The sequence below is a fragment of the Lepus europaeus genome, chromosome 16, assembly GCF_033115175.1.
Source record: "Lepus europaeus isolate LE1 chromosome 16, mLepTim1.pri, whole genome shotgun sequence".
NCBI classification, from domain to species: Eukaryota; Metazoa; Chordata; class Mammalia; order Lagomorpha; family Leporidae; genus Lepus; species Lepus europaeus.
The window spans coordinates 80564908-80576594 of record NC_084842.1 but is presented as its reverse complement, the minus strand read 5'-3'; the positions used below and the strand labels follow the sequence as shown (position 1 = coordinate 80576594).

The 11687-nt window shown below is 50.1% G+C and overlaps 1 protein-coding gene across 1 annotated transcript; it reads right to left on the bottom strand.

Moving 5' to 3' along the window:
- Positions 1-1002: 1002 nt before the first annotated feature.
- On the bottom strand, positions 1003-1578 carry LOC133775107 (fibroblast growth factor-binding protein 1-like). Its single transcript, XM_062213177.1, has one exon. It carries the CDS (start codon positions 1576-1578, stop codon positions 1003-1005), a length of 576 nt encoding a protein of 191 aa, XP_062069161.1.
- Between the last annotated feature and the right edge of the window lie 10109 nt (positions 1579-11687).

The following is an 11687-nucleotide window of genomic DNA, read 5'->3' as shown; positions in this document are numbered from 1 at the left end:
CCTCCTCTCAGGCTGCTGTGTCTACCCAGGCCTCTCCCCCACTGCCCAGGAAGGAGCTCTGCAAGGCGGGGCACCTACACATGACAGGGGCTGGCTGCTCTGACTTGAGTGAGGAGTGGGGTTCATCTAGCTGTCCGCACGCTGCCAGAACTCCTGAGTTCCAGTCTTGTGTCTCCCTTACAAACTATGCAACCCTGACCGTGAACAAACCCCACGGTTCACTGGGTTCCCCTCCTGATCACCACACTGAATACCAGTCCAAAACCACAGTCCAGTGGACGACTCTATGAAGCAAGGACCCTGGATTGGGTCCCATCAGGGAACCACTGAGGATGGGTGCAAAGCCACCCTGGCTGGTCAATCCACTGACACTCCTGTTTAATTATGAGACCAGGTGGGACCAGACACAGAGACACAAACACTGAGTGAACGTATTTTGAACCAGCACCTGAGTTTATTATGCTTGTGAATTCAGCAGGAAGTGCAGGTGTCTCACTGAAATCACCAGGCTGACTCCTTCAGCTCAGACACAGCACTGGGGGCCCAGGGGCCAGGCGCCCAGGTCACAGCCTCTGCCAGTCACACCTCAGGAAGTGAGCATCAGCAGAGGGCAGAACACAAACTCTGTCCCAACACCGCCCTGTGCTCTCCTAGCACAGACGTCCCTGCCTTATGGGAACCTGGGAGCTGCACACACACAGAGGAGCCTAAGACACCACCTGTCTGAGCCCCTGCTCCCTTCTCAGCCAGGAGGAAGACTGGGGCCGAGGGCGACGCTGCAGAACAAGCTCCGGGAGCCCCGTCACTCCCGGGTCATCTACTGGAACTTCTGCTGGACTGTGCTCATCCTGCTGGGTTGATGTGTCTGGTGCTGCTGGTCCTGCTGGCCCTCGTGCTGCCTTGTCTTCTGGGATGCATTCTTGGATTTGTGGGAGTGGCTTATGGTGTTTTGACTTGTGGTGGGGGCGGCCTTTTGCTCTTCCTTGCCTCAGTGGAGAAGTCTTAACTTTTGTCTTTGGATGGCTCTGTCTGGGATGGCTGCTTCCCCTTGACTGACATCGTGGGGGTGGGCTTCATTCCCTGCACAGACGTCTTGCGAGCCAGAGTGGAGTTCACCAGCTTGAGATTGGATTCTGGATACTTGGTACTACACACCCTGGTGTTCAAGATGACCTTGGAGTCCTCACAGATGCGGTTCAAACGGCGCAGGTGCCAGCCAATTTGTCTCCAGTAGACCTTGTCGTTGTTCAAGCAGTGTAGGCACGCCGTGGGATTGCCCGCAAAGACACAGGAAAACTCGTGCTCCAATCGCACACAATCGACCTGCAGATGGACTCCTTCCTCCTGTGTGGTCACGGTCACTTTGCATTTGGCTTGGTCTCTGCTCACAAAGCTGCCAGTGACAATGACCTGGGTTGGCGGGCTTGTTGACACTATCATGGGCTTCTCCAGAGGAACCCACCCATCCTGCTCCGCCTCCAAATTCACTTCATCCTGTTCTCCATCTTGGGCCTCTGTGCGGAGCACCTGAGCAGCCAGCAGGAGGATGGAGAGCAGGGTGAGAGTGTGGGTCCACATGGTTCAGCTGGGCAGGCACCTGTTGGACAAAAGGCAGGGTCAGTGGTGCAGGGTCAGGGTGCAGGGTAAGTGTGCAGGGTCAGTGGAGCAGGTCAGGGTGAAGGGTCAGTGGTGCAGTGTGGAGGCATAGGGTCAGGTTGCAGGGTCAATAGTACTGGTCAGTAGTGCAGGGTCAGGGTGCAGGGTCAGTGATGCAGGTTTCCATTGTGCAGGGTCAGAATAAATGGAGGTGAAAAATTAGAGTGGCTTCCCTCCTCCCTGCCACAGTTTTGCCTGATTTAGGAGGAGACCAAGCATCCTCTGGCTCTGGGATGCCAGGACAAGCAGCCCAACCTCTCCCACGTGCACCTGACCTGAGACTGCAGTGACCCAGGCTGCCAGTCCTCACCTTCCCTCCACACTCACCGAGCCTTGTTAACTCTCAGTCCCTCGTCCCCTCACTCACCCACTCCTGCTCCTCCCACCCACTCCGTGCTTCAGCACTCACTCAGCAAGCACTTACTGAGCACCTACTGCATGCACTAGTTAGGTTGTCTACACACTGAGGTGAAGGAGAAAGCCTTGGGTCCTTAAGAGATTCAGGCGATCCCGGGGAACTGTAAATAGCACTGACCAGGGATTCAATCCCATCTGTGTCCTCAATCTCTTCTCGGAAATGTCATTTCTCCTCTGTGCCTCAGTTCCTGCACCTGGCTCTCAAGGTCTGCATGAATTCATCAGCAACTCCTCCCGCTGCCCCGTGCTTGGTCTCTATCTCATTGCTCCACACACCCAGGACCCAAGATGCAAAGGTTGCAGGGAGAGTCCTGAAGGTGCCAGGAGGTGACCCAGAGGCTGAACCCATGGAGGCTGACACAGGGGCTGGGTGGGGTGGGGTTGGGGTAGAGCTGTCTGGGAGGAGTAAGAGCTCAGGAAAGGCATGAAGGTGGGAGCTCCTCTGACCCCAGTGGGAAAGAGAAATGGGGAGAGGAGCGGCGAGTTTCAGACCGCGTTTGAGTGCAGGTGACAACAATCAAACATGATTGCATTCTGCACCTGGGTACTGAACATACAAATGTTCTTTGCTGGCCCTTTTCAAAAATTACTGAATTCCTAGCAAGGCCTTCAGTGCCAACAGAAACCATACACAAATGCATTTCCCTTCCCCACTTCACATGGTAACTAACCAGAACCAACTACCAGGCTGGTGACTCCTCCCTTACTAGCCCAGGACTTAACTGTTCTCCTAAGGACTTCAGGACCCATTGTGTCTCCTGTCCTCCACTACTGCCCTTTCTCCATTAACAGTCACCCTGCAGGCTTGCACAGGGGAACAGCTTGTTCTGGACCAAGGCACCTGCTTCCTCCCAGGCCGCTCTGTATACTTCTTGTCCCCCTGCTCAGTCTTCTCTCTGACTTGTCACTGTGCAGTGTGGATCAGGGGGCCTAACTCCATCCAAGAACAGCGGTTAATGCTCAAGTTCACCAGGTGAACTATCAAACCACACTGGGCAGAAGAAAAGTCCAGTTCTATGGAATACTGGCTACACACTGAGCACTGGCCCAGCGTTCCAGTCTCACCTTGTTTAATCCACACAAGAACCCTACAACCAGGCTGATTACAGGAACAGCCCTAGGGAAGAGCCTTGACAGAGAGGCCCGGCCAGGTAAGTAACTGTGCCAGTCCTGTGGTGTGGAGGAACAGAGCCCTGCAGGGAGCGACCCCAGCGCCCTGTCCCTTCCTGCCACCTCTTGTAGATCACCCCTACTCTGTACCACTCCCCTAACCTTGAGACAATGCCGACAAAAGGAAGACAGCTGTGAACCAGTTGGAATCAGCACTGATGATAAGATGATTCATGTAATCTGTGATCTTTTCCCAGAAAGAAAGAAATTTGTTTGAAAACGGGCCAGGCCCAGAAAATGGCCTGGAGCTGGACCAACTCCAGGGATTAGGAATGGGCCAGAGCCACGGAGGGTGGGACAGAAAGACTAATACACAGGCTGACGGCTCAGTCATGTCCCACGGCCTCCTCCTACCACACTGGGGGCCCTCACAGGCTGGGGATGTGGGGCAGGAAATGAAGCTCTGGAGAGAGAGCGAGCGAGGCTCTTACCAGTCCTGAGTCTGCAGATCCAGCGCAATCCCCGATGCCAGGCGAGTTGCAGGCTTGGAGCTGTCCCAGGGGTGGTGCAGGGCAGGGTCCGCTATTTGTACAGGAGCCCAAGCCCACAGGGTTTACAGCTCACATACCTGAGGAGCTGAGCTCACACTGCCCCCGGCCATGTCCCTTCTTCCCAGCCAGCCAGGTCCTTTAGGTAAAGTGCTGTGTGGAATATGATCCACTGTTGCCTGAAATGAACTTCACATTGATTTAACACACATGTTACTAATTGAATGGCTTTTGAATCCCTATGAGCACACCTCCTTCTACCTCTAAGCTCTGCACATTCTCCCACCGTTGCACTCTCTCAGAACTGGGGTTCTTTGGGACCACGGATTAGAAAATTTTGAAACAACAATACTGCCAGTGAAAATGACAAAGCCATAGGAATTCCACTGAGCGACAGGAAGAGGGCACAGGGTGGACCCAGCAAGTTGAGGACCTGGCAGAGCCCAGCACTGACACTGACAGTTAACGCAGGTCTCTGGGGGTGACACTGGGAAGAACAGAGGATCTGACTCCGGCCAGCAGGGCTCAGCTTTGCTGGGAAGAGGCCCCCCTCTTCACCTTCACAGGGACTAAAACCTCGTTCAGGTTCTCTCTGAAGAAATCATTTGTCCGATTTCTCAAAAGAAAGCCAGAAACAGCCACCAGGCACATTGGAAAATGCTCAACATCACATCCCCAGGGAAGAGCAATCAAAGCCACAGTCAGATCTCCTCCCACCCCAGTCAGAAGAGTGATATTCAGAAAGACCGAGAGTCACAGCTGTGGCAGGGTCGCAGTGGAAGGAGGACTTCACACACTGCTGGTGGAAATGTGAACTAGCATGGCCACTATGGAGAGCAGCGTGGGGGCTGTTCAGACACTGCAGACAGATCTCCCCCAGATCCAGCAACCCCACCCCGGGTGTGTGCACAGGACAGGACGTGAGCTGGGGAAGAGATGTGAGTGCGGCACTTACTGCTCACCATAGACCAGGGCCCTGCAGTGGATAAACGGGGAGAGGAAATCTGATGTGTTCACATGGGCATAGACATAGACATACAGTGAAGCATCATCAGGGCAAAATAAATCATGAAATTCTGTCATTGCTGGAATGTGGGTGGAATTAAAGACACTATATTAAGAGAAACAAGACAGACACAGAAAGACAAATAGCACATGTTCTCGCCTAACAATGGATGCTGAAAATTTTGATCTGAAAGAGAAGTGGAGACTAAATAGTGGTCCCCAGGGACTGAGAAGATGAGAGAGGAAGAGATGGGGAAGGGATGAGGAGCAAGCACAAAATGGAAGCACATTTGGGGGCTCAGCTCTATGCCCTACAGCACAGTGGGGGGACTACTGTGGACAATATTGTCCATTTCTAAATATTAGAAGAGAGGATTTGAATCTTCCCAACCAAAGAAAACTCTATCAGGTGATGCATTTGCTAAAAACCCTGGTTTTACCACTTCATATTACATCTGTGTGTCAAAATGCCAACCTTAATCTATAAATTCATACAATTCTCACATGTTGGCTAAGATTTTACAAAATATTTTTAAAACTCAATCATCTGACAGAATTCAAAGACTAATTAATCTTAAACTCAGAACTTAATCCATCCAAAAGTTGAACAAGTTTCCTATCTAGCAGTACGATCCAGCTGATTAGTTTTACTTCCTTCCCAGACTGATGAAGGACACCTGTTGTAGTTTCTAGAGGGATTGGTGACTCCATGGTGACCTCATGCACTGACCCCATCCCGAGAGACAAGCCCTGGGGTGAGCAGAGCTGGCTCCTTGCCCTTGGTCGGGGAGATCTCCTTCCAGCTGACTGATAAGCCCACTCACCTGCACAGCACAGGGCATCTGCAAGTCTTTCCCAGCCTGGTCACAGCAGGTCTTTATGGCTCTGTGCTGGTGTGGCCATTGCTATCACCTGCACTGCAAGAGTGCTTCAAAATCATGGGAAAAGAATGCGGTTAAGAGATAAATTTGTTTTGGTTCTAAAAAGGTTGAGAGTCAGGCATTGTGTCATCCTGGGAAAGACTCCCCCCTGGGACCTCAGCATGCCACATGGGGGCCAGTTGGAGTCCCAGCTATTCCACTTCCAATGCTGCTCCCTGCTAATGGCCTTGGAAATCAGCAGAAATGGCCCAAGTACGAGGGTCTCTGCACCATTTGGAGACCCTGAGAAAGCTCCTGGCTCCTGGCTTCAGCCTCGTCCAGACATGGCCATTGTAGATATTTAGTTAGTGAACTGGCAGATGGAAGATCTCTTTTCCTGTCTCTGCTGCTCTGTCTATAATTCTGATTTTTCAAAGCAATAAATTAATCTCTCAAAAGTTTTTATAATCCTTGTGTAGATTTTTCACAGCATGCATTTTCAACGAATTCTTTGATAATCAGTCAAATTCATACTTTGAATAAACTTCCTAAGAGACAGATGAGCCTGGAACATCCCTTGCTGCCTGTTCCTTTGGTAATATTGCGGATCTGGGTTCCCCAGAATATTGCATTTATGAGCATCAAAGACCCCTTGGAAGGACACATTTTGCTCCAACTCAAGTCTACTGCCGTCCTGCAGGAGGCTGGGCACTCCTGTTGCTGATCTTATTTCAACGTATGTTTTAGTTATAGACCAACAGACACCGAATAAATTATACTTACAGGCTATCTAGACTTTGCCATATCCTTTCTGCAGGAAGTAATTTGATTGTTAAATGTTCAGTTATTGACCCAATATCCTTTTGACTCAGTGATCCAATGATTTTTCAATATTGCATGTGAAGACAGGAATATGTAGCAGAGATCTTGTGGGTCAATGCCACTAGTTAATATGATAACTATTGACTCAGTGCCTGGTAGAGCTGAGACAGGTTCTGTGCAAACTGTGCAGGTCTGGACAACTTCACAACAGGTGCATCAGAGGCAGTCAAACAGGCGTTTCAGCATTTATAGACTCTAGGGTCTATAAACCCCAGGACATGTTCTGCTGAAAAGCATGTTGAGTGGAGTGTGTGGTGAAGTGTGGCAGGGGGCGCCCTGAGCCCCCATTGGAGCAGGGCTCCCTGCTACACTCTGTAAGGGACGAAGCTACTGGCACTTGTGGAGACCTGGAGTCTCAGAAAGGTGTGCCAGACCCCACTGCACCCAGGACTCCCCATCCTGCCTCGGACCCCTCAGACCTAAGGACAGACTTGGACATCAAGCAGATTTCCCATCCCCAGGGCCTTAGAGGATGCTTGGGCATGGTTTGCTGTAAACTCAGCCCAATAAATACTGATGCTTCCACTAGGTGGCAGCAGTCATCTAGCCCATGAGAAGTCTGTGTGCAGTGACTGAATAAAAGCTTGCAGTCCATGAGCTAGACAGACAGCCAGTGCTCCTGCCTGGGGTCACACCCCGGAGCGACAGGCTGCCCCTTTCACCTTCTCCTGTGAATGACTAGGTGTCACTGAGAGATGACTGCTGTGTTGGGGACACTCTACAGTGGGGCTGCAAGCCATGGCCATCAGTACTGCAGCCTGTCAAGCCTTTCTTTGTACCTTATGTGGATGCCCATGGGAATAGTGATCCCACCCTAAGATTGAGTGGGACACTGAAGATGATTGGGCCTGTGTAGTCCTGGAGATTATCATCATTACCTCTGTCCACTGTGGGACTGGGTAAGAGCATTTCTGCCAGTAACATATGTTGTGTAATTGGTATTCCAGCTGTGTGCTGTGGCGATTTAATGGCATAACATAATTGTACCCCTCTCAGCAACTGATAGGTCTGTGTTTGGCTGAAGGGGTAGGCCTGACCCTCCCTGCCGAATCCATGTTGTGCTTGGGTTGCCATCTGGAGGCACTAAGGCCTGTAGGGCACTTGACTCAATGTCATACTGGAGTTGCTCTCTGTGATGTGGCAGAATCTGGCCATACCACAGGTGCATTGAGTACTGCTCCACCATAGTTTTGGTAGCTGTATCACTCAGAGTTAGGTGATGCCACACTGTGCACTTAAAAGGAGCCCCTATAGTGGCTCACAGCCAGGACAGTCAGGGCCACTTCAAGCCCCTTGTCATTCTCAGGTTGGTGACATCCCCAAACACTAGAATGCATTTTCATGACTTGACTGCCCTATTGGCTGTGACTACCATCTTACAGTAATTCCCCAAGATGACCAACACCAAGGGAAGCGGGAGAGACACCAGATCCACATTCTTCTAGACTTTTAGAGAATATGGTGTTGTATCCTTGGCCACATACACTCGATCCACAAGGAACATGATATTCCATTACCTGGGAACAGGACCTCTATGCACTGCCATGCCGTGTCAATGTTCCCATGGTGCAAATGGAGAGCTACAGTGATACCCAGCTTGCTGCAGGCATCGTTGCAAAGAAAGAAGTCAAGGACAAGATTCTGAACTAGATAAGGAAGGTGGCTTTTGAGCATATTGAGCACTCTGAGAGCCGAGCTAGCTTCCTGAACTGTTGAAGGAAAACGATCAGAAAGAGAAGGAAGCAGAGAGCAAGCTACCAGGTTCTACGGAAGCCCCAGCCTGCTCCTCTCAGAGAAGCCGCTTTGTCAGAAGCAGTGGAAAGGACCCAAGCTGCTGAGCCCTGTTCCCTAAAATTCATGGTGTGATATCAATAGGATTAAAAGAAGACCTCTGGGCTATGAAGGAAAAACTAGACTGAAAAATAGCTGGACACTGGTGTTCTTATCACTGTGGCTTGGGTCTCAGTCAGATGTCAGGAGCATTTATGCAGCTGGACCTCTGAGAGAGGATTCCCATTGTTGAAACTGGAACAGGAAAGGTTGCATTTCAGAAAGACCTGCTCTCTGTATGCCTTTCAGCCCAGAATCCCTCAATCATTGCTCTATTTTCTTTTGTTTTTGCTGTGTTTCTTGATCTTACTGGTAACATGTTAGGGGACATCCTGGGTAAAAACAAGCAGTCATAGAATCAAACTGGTTTCTTCTACCAGTAACGGTTTTGGTTATTGGATATGGAAGATTCCAGAGCATGAGAATCAAGATGAGTGGGTAGGATCTGTCAACTCTCTGGACTCCCACAGCGCTTCCACTGGGAAGCAAGAGGGGACAACATTGAGCTTGGCAAGTTCTTTCATCCATGAATACTGACCTCTCTCTAAGGGAGGTTTGGCTGTGGGTGGGTAGTTGAGTGGCAAAGGGAGATTCAGTGACTACTGGATTTGAACAAACAGGCTAGACCACCATGCAAGGAAAGTCAGATTCCCAAAACCTACAGTGTAAACACCTGTTGAGTTTAGATATATAACCAATTTCAGGTTACTTTTTGTACAGAATGAAGTAATGGCTGGTTGTCATGTTCTCTTATGGATATTCAGTTATGCTGGTGTCATTTGAGGAAAAGGTTTTTTAAACTTTCTTTAAAATTACTGTAAAAGACATATACAATTTATCATCATAGCCATTTTTAGATAAATTAGTCCTATTAACTTTTGCATGTAGTTGAATAAATATCAGTACAATCACCTGCATAACTTCTAATCTCATACAATGAAGAACGTATAAATGTATAAATGAACGTTCAATATCACCTCACCCAAGTCCCTGGCTTCCAGCATTCAACTATCTGTCTCCAAAGGTTTCCTCTAGGTCTCTCATGTAGGAGGCATGGTACAATATTAGTCTCTGTGAAGGCATCTTTCACTGTGTGTACAATCCTCATAGTTGTTCTCTGTACCCTGGATGTCAGAATCTCCTTTTTCTGAAGACCTGAAACATACTCTATAGGATTTCTGTACCATATGTTATCTGTTCTTTCACCCACCAGTGCACACGAGGGTGCTCCTCTCTGTTACAGCTCCTGAAACAACACTGCTATGCGTGTGAAGTGCTAATACCTAGAAGAGATGTGCCCTCTGTCATGTGGGGTGGACACCAGTAGTAGAATCCCCATACCAAATCGTAGTTCATTTTGAATTGCTCAAAGTTCCCACAATCTCAACAACACTGTGTTTTTGCAGAGTTTCCACACAAATGGTTTTGAGGTTGTCTCTCAATGAGATTTTGAATTCTATTCCTTTAGGGAGGGAGAGAGGGAGTAAATACATGGTCTCTGGAAATAACTTAGCACAGGTCCTGGGACATAGCAAGTGAGAGACAGATGTTGGTTTCAGTGGAGTTGGTGTGCTTTCCAACTGTGAGATGTCACCCTGTGCATTGACCCCTACAAACCTCAGTGTATGTCCTGGTGTTCTGGTGAGTGCAGAGTGTTGTTTTGTCCCCCACCTGCCCATCCTCCCGGAGTCTGTCAGAGACACCAAAAGCAGCAGTGCTACTACCCTGCTTCTCACGTTTCCTTCTTGGTGGGGTGGTGACAAGGGACTGACAACAGTGCTTCTGCTCCTCCCAACTCCTAAGTTAAAACACATCAGATCTTTTATACTAGTGTGTAAATGACTGCAGTCACTCCTGCACCCCTCCCTCTTGACCTCGGTCAGCCTCTGCCATTCTCACATCCCTTTGGTGCCCTGTACCAGCTTGGTTCCCGTTACCCCATTCCATTCCTGAGATGCTCAGGAGGGCGCTCCAGTTTGTTTCTGTTAACCTCAGCCCCAAGTCTCCCAGCACTTTCTGCCTGCACTGCCCATGTGTTTGTTCAGTTTTTTTTTTTTTTTAATTCATTCATGGTGAGAGAAAGAGATTGAACTCATTCTACTGCTTAACTCCAATACCTGCCATGCCTCAAACGGGAGTCAATCATGGAGCTGAAACTCAACCAAGTACTCCCACGTGGGTTTGGGGAACCCAGTGACTTTAGTCACCACCACTGCACACCAGGGCCTGTATGGGCAGGAACTGAGAAAGGAGCAGTAGTGTTGGACCCAGGCACTGTGACTGAGCCCTGGGCATCTTGGCCACTAGGACAAATGTCTGCAGCGCCTTCTCCTTCCTTAAGGACCTCCTATCAGGCTGCTGTGTGCACCTAGGCCTCACTCTCACTGCCCAGGAATTAGCTCTGCAAAGCGGGAGCCATTCCCAAGGCAGGGGCTGGCTGCTCTGACTTGAGTGAGGAGTGGGGGTTCATCTAGCTGTCTGCATGCTGCCAGAACACCTAGGTTCCAGTCTTGTGTCTCCCTTACAAGCTATGCAACCCTGACAGTGACCAAATAAATACACAGCACTCTGGGTTCCCCTCCTTAAATCACCACACTTTATATGGGTCAAACCATACAGTCCAATGGATGATTCTATGAAGACAGGGGTACTGGACCGGGTAATATCAGGGGACCACTGAGGATGGGTGGGGAAGTCCTACCCTGGCTGTTCCACCCACTCACACTCCTGTTTATCGATGAGATCACGTGGGACCAGACACAGAGACACAAACACTGGGTGAACGTATTTTGAAACAGCACCTGAGTTTATTATGCTTGATAATTCAGCAGGAAGTGCAGGTGCCTCACTGAAATCACCAGGCTTACTCCTTCAGCTCAGACACAGCACGGGGGGCCCAGGGGCCAGGCGCCCAGGTCACAGCCTCTGCCAGTCACACCTCAGGAAGTGAGCATCAGCAAAGGGCAGAACACAACTCTGTCCCAACACTGCCCTGTGCTCTCCTAGCACAGACGTCCTGCCTTGTGGGAACCTGGGAGCTGCATACACAAGTGGGCTCAAGACAGGACATGCCAGAAGCCCCTGCTCCCTTCTCACCCAGGAGGAAGACTGGGGCCCAGGGCGACGCTGCAGAACAAGCTCCGGGAGCCCCGTCACTCCCGGGTCATCTACTGGAACTTCTGCTGGACTGTGCTCATCCTGCTGGGTTGGCTGTGTCTGGTGCTGCTGGTCCTGCTGGCCCTCGTGCTGCCTTGTCTTCTGGGATGCATTCTAGGATTTGTGGGAGTGGTTTCTGTTGTTTTGACTTGTCTGATGGGGCTGGCCCTTTTGCTCTTTGTTGCCTCCTTGGAGAACTCTTAATGTTTGCCTTTGGATGGCT